The sequence below is a fragment of the Amblyomma americanum genome, chromosome 10, assembly GCF_052857255.1.
Source record: "Amblyomma americanum isolate KBUSLIRL-KWMA chromosome 10, ASM5285725v1, whole genome shotgun sequence".
NCBI lineage: Eukaryota > Metazoa > Arthropoda > Arachnida > Ixodida > Ixodidae > Amblyomma > Amblyomma americanum.
The window spans coordinates 49,296,055-49,313,821 of NC_135506.1; the positions used below are offsets into that span (position 1 = coordinate 49,296,055).

A 17,767-nucleotide genomic window follows, 5' to 3' on the forward strand; every position below is an offset into this window, starting at 1 on the left:
TTGACAGCACCTTTCTGGGTCCCTTTAAGGTGGCAACCACACTACAAAGCTCCCTGGTGAACAAGAAGTGTGCTTCCTCACTGCAACAGGGGTTGGCCACCCTAGTGTTTAATAGTTTGCCTCTTGCTCTCATATGAATGTACTACCAAATAAACGCTGCCCTTCAGTCCTCACCCGCTGTCGCAGTGAGATCTGCGAAGCGGCATCAACCTGGCAGCATTTAATATATAATAATTAATAATTGTTTTTGGGGGGAAAGGAAATGGCGCAGTATCTGTCTCATATATCGTTGGACACCTGAACCGCGCCGTAAGGGAAGGGATAAAGCAGGGAGTGAAAGAAGAAAGGAAGAAATAGGTGCCGTAGTGGAGGGCTCCGGATTAATTTCGACCACCTGGGGATCTTTAACGTGCACTGACATCGCACAGCACACGGGCGCCATAGCGTTTTTCCTCCATAAAAACGCAGTCGCCGCGGTCGGGTTCGATTTAATATGCGCAGAACTGAGAACCACTGACAGTCTGGATGATAAAAAAGAAACTAATTGACGACTGTGAGAATCAAACTAAATGACGAGTTTAGGAATTCGTAGACTGCCATGGCTGGCAGAGAGCGGAAATCTGTGACGAGCATGACATTGATGGAGTAGAGAAGCTGTTAACACACCATGCGATCTTCACACAAATCCAGAGAAACTGCTGTACATATTAGTAAGTGGCACAAAAGATCATTCGTACTGTAATCACTCGCCAGAACCCTTACTTCTGGACGTTCCCCGTTCAAACCCGCTCCATCCATCGCTGACGATGCTGTAGCAGCTAGGCATCTTTCAGCTGATCTGCGAAGAAGCGTGCGCAAAAGCAAGGCATAATTGACGGACCGCTGATTGTCCTGCAAGGCTGCTGGGTATACGAAGCCGAAGGTCCACGCACAACACTCGATGCTACAACGCTAAGGCGCCCGTGTGCTGTGCGATGTCAGTGCACGTTAAAGATCCCCAGGTGGTCAAAATTATTCCGGAGCCCTCCACTACGGCACCTCTTTCTTCCTTTCTTCTTTCGCTCCCTCCTTTATCCCTTCCCTTACGGCGCGGTTCAAGTGTCCAAAGATATGAGACAGATACTGCGCCATTTCCTTTCCCCCAAAACCAATTATTATTATTAACACTCGATGCTACAGCTGTGCACATATCAGTCCTCATGCAGCTCGTCGGGTTGCAGCGCCGAAGAAGGCGCGCAGGAAGCTGCCTGGTTGCGCCGGGACAGGCGTCTCGCCTGGCTGTGCGCCACCCTGCGTATGGCGCCGAAGGCCACCACCAGCTGGGTGACGAGCATCAGCGCCAGCGGGATGTCGACGGCGCGCTCCAGGGGAAGCGGCCGCGCCCCGCCCAGCGCCAGGAAGGCGAGCAGGGGAAGCTGCAACAGCAGGCCCAGCAGCCAGAATCCTGCCAGCGCCGCCACCTGCACCGCCGCAGTCCCTGCATACGTCGAGCTCGGCGAGTTGCGCGTGGGACGAGTGGACATACCTCATCACTTCCTGTACTCTGCTATTCCGCGGATAAACTGCAGAGACTAGAGTACGCGACGAGGGTGGCCAGCCCACGACGAGGCCTACGTGGCCAAAGCCTAGCCTAAACACATAGACCATGCACATCCTTGGAAGCTCTTGCAAACCTGTCCTTATGGCCCTGACTGTAAGGGACCATTTGGGCAGCATTGCCTATGGGGGTGAAAGTGGTAAATTTTCGATTACGACGAACTTAGAGGACTTTAACGTCAACTTTGACACCGGTTATCGCTGTCCCAGCAAAAACCAACAAATTAGTGAACGGCCAGCCGTTTGTGACACGATAACGCAGGGGCCATATATATATATATATATATATATATATATATATATATATATATATATATATATATATATATATATATATATATATATATATATATATATATATATATATATATATATATATATATATATATGCGCCTTTCGGGAGTTGCCTGCTCGCTGTAGTACATATATAGCGTGAGTACATGACCAAGATGATCGCGACTTTTAATCAACGAGGGTTTTTATCTGTGTCATATTGAAACCCCGCTTGAGAGCAGTCTTCTTGATCATACCTCCTCGCCAAGGTTCCCAGCGTAGCCTAGATACAGCCTGGGAGGCTCAACGACCGCCATCATGATGAAGATGGCCGTCGTGACTGTCTGCTGCATCAGCGACAGGTAGCGAAACTGCGGAATAAAGAGATTGTGCCCTTTATATTGGTTAAATACGGTAAATTGCGCACTGTCCTTGCATTCCTTGTTTGTGTGTCGTGCAACGCGTAGTCAGCAGTGCTTGTGTAAACACGTAACGTAACTGTTTCGCCCGTCATTGAGGGCTTCGGTCGAGCGGTATAGGTCTCCAAGCCAGATCAGACTACGCCTGCAGCGCAACATAACGTAAGACCAGACTCCATGTCCCGGCCGGAGCAAAAAAAAAAGGGGGGGGGGGGTATGGTACAAATCAGTGGCAGCATCCCTTCAGTGAGCGTCGGTGCAGGTAACACTCCAATAACTAAAGGGAGCATGGGTGGTGTAAAACGGCTGCTTTACTCCCTTCAGCAGCTGTTTACTCCGTCTGAACTGTCTGCAGAGTCTAACGCTGTGTTCACTCCTGCTTTGGCAAGCAGACCAGACTAAACACCCCCACCCAATGCCAGCGAAGCTGGAGGTTGTTTCTTATCTCACCACTTGCATGATGTACCAAAGGCGCGGTCTCGTGTAATACCCCTGTCACACGGGACGTTGAATGTCATTCGCAGCGAATGACATTACGTTTGAATAGCGTTTTTTTCGCTGCTACACGGGCACAGTCAATGACATTCACAGCTAACGACATTCGCCCATTGAATGAGTTTCCCGAACTCATGCACGCGCGACCTGTGTAATCTCGACGACAGCGGCTTGGCGAAAAATTACAAAACTGATTAGTGAGAACAAGGCGCGGTCTTGCACTTGTCAAAAATTCCATTAGTGGCTGGTTCTGCTGTCAGTGGTGCTTCTTAGCGAAATCATGCACTTAATAAAGGTGGTACATATGAGTTTTTTTGTTTTGTTGCTCCCTGAAGGAACATAGGTCCCGGGAACCGGACTGTTGGAACACCTACCATCTCTACACATCAGCTTTTTTGGATTTCTCTTCTATGGAAATGCAGCTATGATCGAACCCGCAAACTCGATGCTCACGTGTTCAATTTTTTACCTTCTGTGAAGTAATAGTGCTTTCATTTTGTTAGGCTTCTGCAAGCACCGGATTGATCTCCGAATCACTCGGGCATCCTACTCGAGCGTCATGTCACCTAATCTGACTCGATCAGTTTTGTCGACGATATGTGGTCGTGCTTGAGAAATGCTAGTGACAGCAAATAATCGCACGCTCACAGGCGTACGATCTGGTGCATCCCATATAATACCTTGATGTAGAGAGCGAGGCCACGGGATATGAACCAGAGTGGGGAGTAGAAGAGATTGAAGTAGACGGCCACTTGCAGGGGCAAGCTGGTCTGCTGTTCCTCGCCTGTGAAAGGAGGGCAAGGGTACATATGCAATAGCAGTGGAACAACCATATGATGATTGTGAATGAGAGAAAAACCCTTCATCACGTTCACTTCCAGGTCAGCATACTTGAATACAGATGAATCACCTTCTGCCTCCAACCCATCGTGAAAGGGTGCGTTCGGCGCGTGGCCATGGTCCTTTCGCGCGCTAGTCAGTGCAGTCCACAAAAAAATTAAAAGAAAAATGCGCCTGGGCCGCTATCACTGCTGGGATCCAGATAGCTAGAGAGCACAAAGAAAAAAGATGCCGCCGTTGTGCCATAAGCATCCATCGTCATTAAGAAAATGACGTCAAATGTGGCCAGAGGAAAAGGTAAGATTCGTCGCGGCCATACCGTGCGTGTCAAAACCATGACAACGAAGGCTGCATCGCAGTCCTGATCCCTTAGGCTCCATTAACTACATGATGCCTCCCGCGGTATTTTCGAACCATATACGGATACAGAATGCTAGCAATTTTTAGAAATAAGTTTTTTTTACTCAAAAGAGCGCTTTCTTCTTGTTGAGTGTGCATCAGAGGTGTCAATTAGCAAGGCGGTTAACTATAATAATAAAATAACTTTCAACTGTTATTAAGGATCCTCGTTTATTGACAGGGACTTGTAGACCACCGTAAGTAATATCCACACCTGTTCTTAGATTTTCGAAAATTTGAGACCGCACACGGGGAAGCGCGCGTCATACATTGGCGCGCTTCTCTACCCGCTCGCCGCTCCCACCGGGCCGCTGCGAAAAGAGCACGTGACACCCGCGCCGCTGTGTGACGCGCGCTGGTGGGCGCGGCTAGCGCTCTCTCCGGCCGCGCGGCTCCGGTTTCCGCGCTAAACCTAGCAGCATACTAGTAGTATTGAAGGAATACAGGAAAAGTTAATAATCTGGCTAATTCGAATGAATACAAATTATTTTGATTCGTCAATTATTATTTGACAAAGATTACTCGACCACAAAGTTCAAACAACACCGTGAATGTGACGCGCGTAAGCATGCAGTTTTTTTTAAAAAAAAGATTGTAATGAATTTATTCGCTGGAAATACTGTGAAGGATTTTTCTCACGCATTCAGTACATGCAAAGTTAATGTAACGCTGTGTTTGGCTATGCTGAGACAAATTCAGTCGGGTAAGGTCAGCGGTTGGCTAAGAACTCGATTCTTACCGTGCTTTAGCGCTATTCCCTTCGATGTGCTGCAGCTTAGGTGCAAGCCTGGGAACATCGTTTCCGAGACTGCCTCCACAAGAGCCCTCACTGACGTCATGGCTGGATCTGCTTGCTTTCAGCAGTTTCTGAGTTCAGCATGCACGCCACCTTTTCTTGAGAACTCTTTCAAGAGCACGGTCGGTTGTTTGTTGTCGCACAGTCGCGCGGTCGCTCACCATGGCAACAGTAGTAGCAGACGAATTTTCAAATTAATTCGCCTTACTTCATCATCAAACTTTCAGCGTGATTACGATTTAAATTTACGTTTAAAATTGAAGTCATTTAGACTTGTTTAACTTCCCTACAGAAAGAAAAATATTGTACCTATGATTGCTTCATTGCGTAGTGTTCATGTAATGCAACAGGTGGCGTACGCAGAAGCAGAATCAACAAAATAGCAGCGCGGGTTCGTCGCGTACCTGACAGGTGGCGCAAGGTGTTGTTTTGAATTTTTACGCTTACGGATGCCGTAGGCTGGCGAGGTGTGGTCGCGAGTTGTACTGCACATCAAGTGAGAAAAGTTATGTGTACGTGACAGCGACGAAAACTCGGCGCCGCAACCGTAAGTGCCTGCACGCCTCAACAAGTTGTTCATGATCGCCGTGGGAGTTGGTCTCACCCAGCGGGGTTGGTGTTTAGTTTGTGTGGCGACCGCTTCGGTGAGATCCGCCACGCCAGGAGCAGGAATGTTGGCATGCTTTTCGGAAGTAACCCGACGATGCGTCCGATGAGCCCATCCGTCTGACCGGATAGTAATCGACGACGTTTGCTTACCTCCCAGATGTCTACCACCGGCGCGGCGAGACTTGGACTGCTGTGTTTACTGGTTGCAAGCGGTGAGTAGTAGGAAATCGCAGCCGTGCGTCACCTCTCAAACGTTGACTCAACAGCTAGCGATCGGACACACACGCACACACCCTGTTTCTCGAAGTAATTACGCCCAAAACAATAGACGGCCGTTCGTTCCCATTCTATCTACCTCGGGACATTCAAACTGTTCGCTTTCGCGCTGACTCTTTGTCAAGCGCGGTTGCAGTGGTTCGCTTCAAACTGGCCCTCGACCGGATCAGAAAAAGGAAACTCCTGCTGGGTGTTTGAACGCGAATAAATTAGCGCGCGGAAAGCTTTCCGCGCCTCCGATTGCGTGTATGCGTAGAGTCCAGAACATCACTTTGATTTGTGTCACGAAATGTTTTGCAACGCTCTGCGCTGTTTTCAACTCATCAACCGTCGTTCTTCGTATTGGTCTGGCACTGTCGAGTAAAAATACGTTGAAAGTTCGTTAAACTACGCGTGAACAAAAAATCGTCGGATGGAGGTCATGCCGGGTCTGACTTGCGGAGCGCGCAACGGCGAGCGTTATTTAAGCAGCTGTTGGCTTGGGCCCCGACACTTTTTGTCAGCGACCTGTGCAGCGTTTGAATTCAACTGCAGCTTTGCGGAGTGGCCGATTGATTGACAAGTGGTTGATGCGTGGTTTTAAGTGCGATTTGCACCGTGTGCCGAGTCGGGTTCGAACCCGGGTACTGATCCGGAGTAACCGGCTTCGAACCCGACTCCGACGGCAGCGTTTCGATGGAGGCGAAACGCTAAGGCGCCCGTGTGCTGTGCGATGCCAGTGCACGTTAAAGATCCCCAGGTGGTCGATATTATTCCGGAGCCCTCCACTACAGCACCTCTTTCTTCCTTCCCTCAGTTCCTTCCTTACCCCTTCCCCTACGGCGCGGTTCACGTGTCCGCCGATATGCGAAGTAGATACTGCGCCATTTCCTTTCACCAAAAACGAATTTTCATTTCCAAATAATGCGAAAGCATTACTAGGCTATGTCGGTAAAAAGATGTCTGCAAAATGTGGAAGCAAAACGTAAAGGCGGGGTTGAGGTGGCCATGGAGATGTGGAGATCTGAGAGCTACTGTCCCTTTCCTTTCGTCAAAAACGTTTCCTTTCCTCAAAACACATGCTTTCGCGGGGTTGAGGTGTCCACCCAGATGTCAAGATCTCAGAGCTGCTGTGCCTTTGGTCAAAAATGTTTCCTTTCCTCAAAGCACATGCCTACTTTTGATGTGTTGAGTTGTCCACTGAGATGTCCAGATATGAGAGCTACTGCGCCCTTTCCTTTCTGTAATAAAAAGTCAAGATGACTAGGAGCTACTCAACAGCACTGAAGAGTCTCTGAATACTACTAGAAGCTACTAAACAGCATTAAAGAGCTACCAAATTCATCTAGAAGCAACTTGCCTCCCAGCATGCTTTTGCATTTATCCAATGCAGTTCTCTGCAGTGCTCTCAAAGTTTTTCAGTCTCAAACTGTTAGGGTTCAGCCCACCTTTTGCATAAAAAGCAGGAAATTCATGTTACATAATGCTGTGGCGCACACAGGGGGGTGAGCGCATCAGTCTGCTTTTACTTGGGCTAGGATTGAGGTAGAATATGGCATAGAAAGCCGTATGAGATTGGTTACCTGAGTCGTTAAAACTAAGGAGGTGTTCTTTCACACTGTTCAATTCAGTTAAATGAGGTATCGGAGGTGATATTAAAGTCATCAGTCCTTTAAGTATGCATGAAACTTATCGTCTGTTTGCATTGTCTTAGTTGAATTGAGATGAACATTTATTTGCCAGTTGATAAGTTGATATTCCAAAATTAACTCTTGTTCATGCTGTTTGCACCTTCTGTGCTGATATGCTTCCTCTTTCTAGAAAATGAGGCTGAATTATGCTTGATGTTTGCCCACATTGCAGAACAAAGTGGAGGAATCGAACATTGGTGCTGTGGTAGAAATTGTTACCATTTTATCATATTCTTTAACAGTAGTCATCGCTCACATATTGAAATGTTACAGCTGTATTTGTCCATGCCTGCAGCATTGCCTGTGTGCTTGCTGCAGGCAGGCTCAAATTCATGTTAAGCTTTTTAATGCATGTTGCAGTATAGAAATTAGCAACAAAGTGGCTAACTGCTCATTTTGAATCCTAAACAAGCATCTCTATCGTCTTTGTCAAGGAAAAAACAGAACCTTGCAACCACTGTTCGTAGTTGATGACATGGAAGATTTACTCAACTTAAACAAACTGCTTATTTCTTGCTCATTACTGCTACGGGGAAAGGAACATTTATCACGTGGCAATCACCGTTGCACTTAATATGAGCTACTACGTCTAACCTGTGGTTGGCACTCACTTCTAAGGTAGTGTGAAGTGCGCACTTGACAGCATGTAGAGGTCACAAATCCATTTTTAAAACAGATATCAGAGGGCTTCATTCACTTTTACTGCTTATGTTGTGTTGCCTATTGTGGTGAGTTATGCTTTTGTTAACAGAAAATGCCTACTGTGCATGCACTAGTGTTGCAGAATTTACCAGGTACCAAGATTTGACACTGCAAAAAACTTTCCTGTAATACACACAGACATGGAATATTAGAACAGGTTGTGTTTTCCAGTGGTTGTTGCTCAACTTTCACATTGTAGATTTCGTGTTGTGTAAAGTATACTGCTCTTCTTTCCTCACGCCATTAATTATACAAAAAAATTACTCATCTATTTTTCCACACAAGGTTTCTGCATCTCTTGAGGACATTGCTGAATTTAATGTGTGATAATAGCACTATGTTTGCACATCAGTACATCGCAAGGCATACCTGAGATACCTTGTAGTCTCCTATGCAGTGCATTTACTACTTAGAAAAACTAAGCTCAAAGGCTGACTCTTGCAAACATGGAAGTAAGTAGGATTGCACAAAGTGAAGAATTTTATATGATGCTGTGAAACATAATGCATAGTATGCATATTTTCACAGCATGCATCAGGCTTCCTAAATCGAATGTTGTGTGTCAGTGAAGAAGCCTGTCTCTTGCTGCGTGCCTAAATTTTTTAAGTTTCGTTTGAAATGTGGATTACACAGCACCAGTAGGTCGATATTTTTGCTTGTTTATGCAAGAATTGGTTTTGTAAAATTCCACCTGCAGGAACCTGCACAGTAATTCATTCCTAGTTGGTTCTTCCTGGACAAGCGTGATGGTTTTTATTTCTTGCAATAACGAGACCTCTCCACTTTTCCTTTCATTAGAAATTCCTCCTTCTTTTTGGAATAATGTGTCTGTCTCTACTTCAGCCTTACATATAACCCTTAGCTGTATTTCTCCGTGAGAGCATCATCTGAAATGAACAAGTGGGGAAAATTCGTGATGTATTTGTTGAGCCATGTGAGATTGTACATTGACAAGTTGTTTTTAGGATATTATTGCCTGGTGTTGGGACATCATCGCATTCCTTTTACTTCTTTTTATTGAGAATATTGTGATGGTGTCACCTCCTAGTCCTACCAGCTGTTTATTTTCTTTCTTCATTGTGCATATCGGAGGCTCACACCTTTGGTTATTGCCAGTTGAATCATTTTCTGATTGTGTAATGGCAGTAGCAGACAGAAGAGAGAAAACCTGACACTGATATCATATCCTCGCATTGTATATGCCTTGACGTAGCCCTTCCTTGGGGCCTTCTTATGGTTCAAACTTCGAGGGTGCATGTCACTTTTCCGGACTAGCTTTCTTATGCATGGAGAGTCCTTACAGTGTAGCTGACTGGTGGGCATTTTCTATTCAGAAAGCAGTGCTTGTGCCTTACTTTATGACTGTGAGCTGCAAGTGACCAGTGAACGGTTTCTTATATGCGCTGCTTCGCAGTCACAACAGTGACCGGTTAACCAGAGCAACCACAGAGAAAATAGCTGAGCTCAGCACTGTATATAACGTGGCAGAAAATGGTGTGATGTAATTGGTTAGGATATTTCACTGTCCTGATTGTAAGCACTTTGTTGAGTTTCTGATAATGAATGTCAGTTTTCAGTATTTTTTTTTTTCTAATGTGACAGAAGCAATACTCTTGCTTGCTGAACAGAAGCTGGAACCAACAGTTTTGCTAATTTCTTGTGCATGGCTCGATGACTGCCCATACAAAAGATAAGAGGTCATGAATCATCTATCGGTAACTTTTATGTGCTTCAGTTCAGGTTTAAGAGCAATTTTTTCTTAAGTTACAGCAGATATTTAGGTGCAACTAAAGAATAGTTCTACTGGCATCAACTGATGGTAACCAGTAAATACCGTGGCAAAGACAGAAATGAGTACACAGTTTTAATGGAATTATATTTTCGTTCTAGATATTGTTTGTGTTGCTAGATGACATATGTAAATTGACATGAAAATGAGCACCATTGGTCCTCAGACTGTTCTATCGGGCATTCATTTGCTTTTTATTCGGTGGCTATCACTTTGTGGTCCCTGTTTTATGACAGAAACTTCCGTGGTAATCGGTGTTATGGCAGCACTGCAGCCAACAAGAGCTTCGCACAAAGACAACTTTTGTTGCAAACACTTCTTGCACTCGTACACTTGCAATTTTATTGGCTTTCAGAAACGTACACCGGTTGTCAAAAATTTGTTGCCCAAGGGATTTGTTCCTGTTCCTTGTTGCATCGCTCGTTATGCATTGCTATTCCAAATTCTTTGAAGGTGACAGGAAATTTTGTCCTCATTATTATGAAAGTTAGCACCTCCCCGGATACAACAATTATCCCACCACACAGCTTAGGAGCCGACCCCTTGGGCTCCTTACTATTGACAAAGGCTTGTACATCAGTATTGTATTTTATGTTTTGTAGGCTGCAGAGGCACTAGGGGTGAACATTGAACCACAATCTACACGATTAAAAGCTTTGCTTTCTAGTGCAGCGCAGTGATGTCACAGGCGACATGATAAACTAGCCCCTCTAATAGTGACCGCGTCTGGTGGCTGGTAATGCAACTCCTGTACCTTTTGGCTGCCATGGCAGCCAAAAAGGTTGCAGCCTGTTCCACCAGCATGTGGTCCTCCTCTTGTCTTTTTTTGTTTCATATAACATCTGACCACCTGTTCAGGCTCACACCTGTAGGTGATTTTTCATCTTCTATGCTCTTCTTGCATGACCAAAACCATGAATGACCTGAAATGTGTGGATACCCTCAGGATTATCTCTGCATTTAAATGTAATCTGTTGATGTGCCTCTGCAAGAGTGGAGCTCGGGTATTAAGCTGCATTCTTGATGGGTCTCGTCTACATAGCCGTGCTGGGCCAGGAGTGTCCTCGGGGATGGGAGGACTATGGCCTGTCGTGCTACAAGTTCAACCGGTCCCCACCACGGACACGAGACGGTGCCAAGGAAGCGTGCCAGGCATACAACTGTGAACTGATCTCAGTGAACACCTTCGAGGAGCATCGCTTTGTCGTCGACTGGCTGCGAGAGCACGATCCCCAGCACCGACGGTGAGACCTTGGATGGCAGTGAGGCGTGCACAGCAGGTCACTGGAGCGTGAGGCAGTTTGCGTAGCATAAAGTGGAGTTGCGCCTGATGTGGCTGTGGATGGTGGAGACCAGTTAAAAAAAAAAAGAAAATATGTTTGATGTTGAAAATTACACCATGAAAATATGATAGACTATGCAGCTTGACCTTTTATTGATAGCATAGCTAAGTAGATAATGCCATTAGCACACCTTCTGTATGTGTCTTGCACTTTTACGAAAAATAACCATTCCACTATTAGGCATTGTGCAGTGCGGTTGTATTACTACACGCGCCTGCTGTTGAGAGCAGAGCATTTTGTTGCAATGTGCATATTCTCTTTTTTAGCTGAACCTGTTATAGCTTTGGTTTAGTCATATAATCCTGCATTCTACCACGGAATGTACAGTGTCAGCCGCAAGACCTTAATTACTTAGCAAATTCGTGTAAATTTAATTACAAAACTTAATGCAATTAAATTTAGTTGCCACCTACCATGACCGGTGGCAAATAGGAGGGAGAGGGCAAGTGTTAAAGGGGTAGAGAGAGGGGGGGGGGAGGCGACGAGTGGCCAGACCAGATTTCGCTGATTCACACCAGCATGGCTGGGCTTCCTCTTGTGACTGACAGTGCAGATTCCACAGCCAAATGCAGAGCTATATAGCTAAGCCAAAGCAACAAAAGCTTTCTGTGATTGTTCTACTAAGCCAGTAAGCTTTCTCTACAAGTTTTTTGCTGAGTTTGGAAAGTTCCTTAGTTCTAGTGCTGTGGTCCGAATGGAACGCTATCACTTTAACGCTATTGCCGGTGAGATTGTTGTCTTTGATGAGACTAACTTTTTGCTCGTGCTCTGAAATTATATATAAAAATAAATAAGAAGTAATTATGAGAATTCTAGAAGTTCTTAAATCCTAGTTTCCAGCACACAAGAATGTTCATGCCTCCTGACTGACTGTGCCGACTGCCTCTGTTACCTTCAGGTGGTTCACGAGTGGCTTTGAGAGTGGCGACAATCTGTGGACGTGGGAAGGTGACAATGCCCAGTTCAGCAATATTGACAACCTCTGGTTGCCACACCAGGATGTCCAGCTGTGGAAGTTTGCCTCCTACAAGTAAGTGTCCACCCATTGTGGTCGGCCTGCAGTTTAGCACAAGGCTGAAGATTTGTCACTGGGCCTTGACAGCTGCAGTTCGGCGGTGTTCCGAAAACTGTTGCATTAGGACATCAAGCCCTCATGTTTGTGCTGGTAAAATTTTCCTGGTGTTTTAACTGAAGATATGGCAGGTTCATTTTCATGGACATACTTGTGAATTAAACTGCTTTTATGAGAAATAGAGACGGAAGCCAGTTGTTTAGTTAATTGCTAGGCTGTGTAGCATTTTCTGAAAAGCAAAGAACTTCTTTCTCATCTTCATCTCCTTCTCGCACGTCTGCAGCTTTTCAACTGAACACAACCGCTGGGGTCTGCAGAGGGTGGCCCCAGGAGATGAACTGGCATTCATCTGCGAGATCCCCAAAGAACGACTGTTCCAGATATACATCCAGGAACGTCCTCTCGGTACGTCAACCACTTGTCTGTGTGACCTATGGCTGTGTCAGCAGAAGTTTCATGTTAGCATGTGATTGTTTGGTCTTGATCTACACAAACATGCAGTGTTATTGTCACATTTATGTGCAAAGTGCTCTCAAAGTATTACTGTTCGTGTGCCACACTTCTCGTGACTTGTTGCTTTGATCTTTTGTGACAACTGCTAAATGGGCTAGACTGTAAGATTAATTATAGAAATGCAGTCATGTCTACTTGAGGGTGTATAGTGAGTTTCCAGTTTCCAAACATGCAGATCATCCACCACCAAGTTTTTCGTTTGCTTGGCTGGTACAGTTTCTTCTGACTGAAAGATTGCTTATAAATTTGACTTGCTGGGATTTTGAAGCTGATGTTAAACGCTTATGACAGGGTACTGTTTACAGGTGACAATCAAAAAAGTGGCTTTGAAAGCTGTGTGCAAGGTTTATTGCGAATGGCAGCCAAATGAACTGAGGAACTGTTTAAACACACCATCGTTCAACATGCCTTTTGCAAACTACTAATTTTGAACAAAATTTCTTTTTTGCGACTACACAGTGACTGCAATTTACTGCTTAAACTGTTCACGTTGTAATTTGTGTCGTTGTGTGTATACTGTGTGCTTTCATGAAATTCATGTGCTTTGGAGTATTCCTTCTTGCTGCCATTGATAACTTTATCCCTCCTGCAAGGCCTCAGAACAGTTACTACTGGGCTGAAAAGCAGTCAAAAAGTGCTGTAATTGAGTCATATAGAGTCGCTAAATATTTTACTTGACATGTAAATCACCACCATTTTCAAACCAACACCATGATTTCAAACTGCAACCACTTGTGGTAATTGCTGTTTATTGCTTCAACTGTGTAGTCTTAAAAGTAATCATGGGTGAACTCTCACACACAGAAGAGTCGTTATGTGTCGAAGCTCTTTAATCTTTAATTGTGTTGCTTTTGAGCAGCCACTTCAAAATCTGGCAGTACCTTGTGGTTAATTTTTTTAGAGGCAGCAGATGTATTTACCATTTGGAATGAATGGCCAGGTTCATGTCACTTTGGCGTCGGCAATTTCTTCATCTGTTTGTTGGCCTCTAAGGTGGTCTCCAAGTTCGCAAGTTCACTCTGGTAATCACTGCAATGTTGGCCCAGTGGAGAAATTCTTAAATGCTGCGACAGAATTGTCCAACGTGGTGTGAGTTACTGCTAAGTGAACAAGGCTTCTGACAGTATGTCAACTGGCCTCTCATTCCAGACTTTGGCTACATCCTGACCAATCGAGAGGAGGTACCTCGGGGCCCCTACTTTGTCGAGGAGCCCGAAGAGGTGATCTTCGACCTGAGCGGCCGCACCACAGGCAATGACATCTCCCTGCGCTGTGTGGCTGCAGGTTATCCAGCGCCTACTTACAAGTGGTTCAGGGTAGGGCACATGGGTTTCCAAATGCAGTGGAAATTTTGCTCTCATCATCTCGACCATTAAGATTCCAAGTGTGGTCCAATGTTGTTCTGTCGCGCTTTAGCAGTGATACGATTCACAACCCCAACACACATGGCTCCCATGCAGAGAGCTTTCTATTGCACTCCCCTTCTGTCCTATTCTGTCTGTCTTTCCCTGTGCTTTCCTGCATGTACCGTATTTACACGATTGTGAGTCGACTCGAATGTAAGCCGACCCCCCCAAAATCGCATTTCCAAAATATAAAAAAAACGTCCAAGGTTGTTTAAGCTTGGCCTTGAATAGTTGAACGCGATAGCATTATCCGGCGGCCGCCGTTTATCGCCAGCCGCTATCGGCTGCTGCGTGCGGGCTTGCCCGTGGGCACATTCCGAAACGAAAATGTATTAGTCACTGGACTACTCGTCCACACTTGTGCCATCATCCTCACTAGCGCTGCCGTCGTGATCGCTGCTGCGGTCCCACAGCACGTCGTTCTAACGTCGTCCAGCGAAATCCTGCACTTTGCAAACAGCCACATCACAACATCGCATGTAACAGCTAAAAATTTTCCTCGCTGCAGCAGCCACACCTGTACCACCCGTTGTGAACGTTGAACTTGCGGCTTGGCGCATGGCTATTCGTTGCTTCGGCGTAAAAAATGGCAGCCATCTTGAATGTAGCCGTGAACGAGCACCGGTCGCGTGCCGGACCTGGAGCACAAATGATGACTGACGAAGCACTGCATTAAAAACTTGTGAAATGTGGCCGGCAGTAGTCAAATGCGTCAGAGCCAAAGAGAAACTACGCGTGAATGGCGTCGGCTCTTCCGTTGGCTACTGACACTCCCCGGCACCGCTACCGTTCCGAGTGGGGGTGCCGTCTCGATTGGAACAGTGGCCCTTCCATCAACGATCACTGCTCCCTTGAGCGCTGAGTATGCATTTGAAAGTAAAAAGAAAACTTATTGGACGCTTGAGCTTCATGTAGAACGCGATTGCGTTATCGGGCCGCCGCTGCTTATCAGCAACCGCAGTCAGCAACCGCAGTCAGCAGCCACGTGTGGGGTGCCAGTTTGCTGCTTATCGATAGCCGCCATAGGCCGCCGCCTGTGCGCGCGGGGAGGGGATGCTAGTTTTGCGTGTTGACATAGCAGCTGCTCAAGGCCAGCACCAAGAGCGATGCGACGGAGCCGCGCAGCAAAAATGCAACCACGCTGTAGCATGCCCGATACCTCGCTTGTCTCGCCTTTACTTATAGTGCGATTTTTTTCTTTTCGATTGTAGGTCGACCCCCCACTTCGGATTTTGAAATTTTAAAAAATAGGTCGACTTACAATCGTGTAAATACGGTGTAGTGCACTCCTATGTTATTGTTGCAACTGCAAGGTACACTAGTGCCTTCACCACCACAAGCTCTTAACTGTACTCTGACTCTAGTTTTGTATGGTGTCATGGCAGTCGTGAAATGTGGCATGCTGATTGGTGCACAGTGGTGACGCTGATGTGGTAGTGAGATTTCAGTTTACTGTAAGGAAATCTTATTAACTTCCAAAAACTAGGAATTTTGTTGAGGGCCACAACTGTTGTCACTGTGTTGAATAGAAAGCAAAGCACACTGGGTTGAGAACGTTAGCTGAATGGTTCTGGAGAAAATTTAAGTTGGGTCAGTTTGTGCAGGCAGATAATTGGCATCAGCTAATTGGCATGGCAGCATTGCAAACATTCTTGAAAATGTTATTTCACGGCAAAAGAAGAGTTCTAAAAAGTGGCTTACAGTGGCTGACCAGCTTTTTGGCTTTGATGGCTGGCCACATTTGAGTAGGCATCAGTTTGTGAAGTCATGCTCAGGATTTCAACATGGCAATTGCTTTCAGTGAGAGAAGCTTTATGGCCACAGTTTTAGTCACTGATTCTGTATAGTGCATATAGGTTACCAAAATTTCAGAAATTGGATAACTATTTTCAGTGTCCTTTAGTATTTGAATGCTATAAAACTGTGGATGCTGAACAGTCTTTTCGTGGCTCTTTTAAGCGCAGATACTTCATACAGCCAGATTGCCGGCACGACAAACGTGTGTAATTTATTTCATTATTAGAGCTACTAAATTATTTTCAGTAAGGACTGCTGCACATTCTGCCTTCTTGGTGTCCTTCATTTCTGTCACCTCTCAATACTCCACGATGTAACCTTGGCTTTTTTTTTTGTACTGTGCACTTTTTCTGCTTCTAGTGTTGCAGTTTTTGTGTTTCTCTCCTTGCGTAATCCATGAGATGTCACAATATGGGAAGTCTCATTTCCTTTGTTGTCTTTTTTTCCTTTCTCTATCTCTTCAATGGCCGTCCTCACAGGAAGAGTATAAAGATGATGAGCAACGCAACATCTATATTGACCCCCTATCCGAAGGTCGCTTCACGCAAACAGATGGCACCTTGATAATTAACAATCCAGACCAGGTGAGTTTTTCATTTGGGGTTGTGTTGGCCCAAGTTCATTTCATTGTATTAAAGGTTGCTGTGAAAGTTTGTCCATACAGGGCAACACCCCGTAGTGCGCAACTGTACTGGAACTTCTAGGGGTTCTCCAAGTGTCTCATCTTTGTCTCGTGAATTCAAAAGTAGAAAAAAGTAACCATATGGAAGCAACTGACCATACCATTCCACAGTTTTGTGGACACTGCTGAGGATACTGCACCAATAATTTTGTTCACGGGATATATGTGCAATGTATATACCAGGAAATGCGTAGCACGGTGCTTTCTTGAACACTTATGGTGGACTCTCGTTGATTCGAACTGATCCTCCTTTGGTGCTGTCAGTGCATGGTGTACTAACCCACTGACTTCCATTTAGTATATCTAAGTGCTGCTGTGCCTTCTGTACTGATTTAATTTTAGACCTGAAGCGCAAATATTCAGTCTATGCTTCTTTTGATCTAAACTTAGGCTTTTAAAAAAGCAATCATTGAAGAGGTTCAACAAAAATGTCTGTTTACACTCTGAAACCAATATCCGCAAGTTTTGTGTGTATACACTATGTTGCTATTGTGCATACTTTGAATCTTGAGGTTCGTTCTTTGGTGGCTTTGTCATTCTCATCGCTGCTCTTACATCATCTGAAGAATGCGCTCAGAAACAGCCTTTTTGCTGCACTCAACATCGTTGTCACCGTCGTCAATGAAAATATCCGTTACATTTCTTCATTAGGGGGACAACTTCTCTTCCTAGAGTAGCTGTGAGCTTGTATGCCAGAATACAGCCTACTAAAATATCATCAAAATATCAACAAATTAAAACAAATATATACTTCAGAAAAGTGAAACTATGCCACCATTTATGAGACGAGTATCTGACATTCCTTGAACTATCCGTTACAGTGCACCGTCTCAGGACAGCTTTAAAAACAGTTACAAGCCATTGGCCATCATTTTCGTGACTTTAGTGATATGGCCTTGTGAAGCCATGGTCATTGATGATTCTATGGCTTTGGAAGTCTGTGGGTTAAAAAGGTTGCTGTTAATCTGGACTCCACAGTTCATGCTAAGGTTCAGTCCCTTTCAAGTTAGAGTTCTCGGCAGACGACTCAAGTTGTGCATGTCTGCTTGCTTCCATTTTAGAGGTTCTGGCTGGCTGTTGTTGCTGTTGG

The 17,767-nt window shown here is 45.3% G+C and overlaps 2 protein-coding genes across 2 annotated transcripts in view; one reads left to right on the plus strand and one right to left on the minus strand.

The window, feature by feature from the left end:
• Positions 1-1,168: 1,168 nt before the first annotated feature.
• Positions 1,169-4,910, minus strand: LOC144107766 (transmembrane protein 17-like). The gene is made up of 4 exons (XM_077640933.1): positions 4,762-4,910; positions 3,464-3,567; positions 2,127-2,240; positions 1,169-1,460 (listed from the first exon to the last, which is right to left on the minus strand). The coding sequence occupies exons 1-4, from the start codon at positions 4,859-4,861 to the stop codon at positions 1,191-1,193; spliced, it is 588 nt and encodes a 195-aa protein (XP_077497059.1). The 5' UTR covers positions 4,862-4,910; the 3' UTR covers positions 1,169-1,190.
• A 324-nt stretch (positions 4,911-5,234) lies between these two features.
• The window catches only part of Cont (Contactin), a 52,022-nt gene continuing 39,489 nt past the window's right edge, over positions 5,235-17,767 (plus strand). The window contains exons 1-7 of the mRNA XM_077640932.1: positions 5,235-5,365; positions 5,585-5,639; positions 10,907-11,108; positions 12,106-12,237; positions 12,563-12,684; positions 13,942-14,108; positions 16,475-16,579. Of these exons, the coding sequence (XP_077497058.1) occupies positions 5,585-5,639; positions 10,907-11,108; positions 12,106-12,237; positions 12,563-12,684; positions 13,942-14,108; positions 16,475-16,579 (783 nt within the window). The 5' untranslated portion in view covers positions 5,235-5,365. The remainder of the gene's footprint in view (positions 5,366-5,584; positions 5,640-10,906; positions 11,109-12,105; positions 12,238-12,562; positions 12,685-13,941; positions 14,109-16,474; positions 16,580-17,767) is intronic.

What these genes read in the sequence shown, in the direction of transcription:
- LOC144107766 (XM_077640933.1), bottom strand. Translation starts at nt 4,861, where the DNA reads ATGACGTCAGTGAGGGCTCTTGTGGAGGCAGTCTCGGAAACGATGTTC. An exon ending in GGGAATAGCGCTAAAGCACG is followed by an intron (nt 3,568 to 4,761) that starts GTAAGAATCGAG and finishes CTCCTTTCACAG; the next exon opens with GCGAGGAACAGCAGACCAGC. An exon ending in GCCTCGCTCTCTACATCAAG is followed by an intron (nt 2,241 to 3,463) that starts GTATTATATGGG and finishes TTTATTCCGCAG; the next exon opens with TTTCGCTACCTGTCGCTGAT.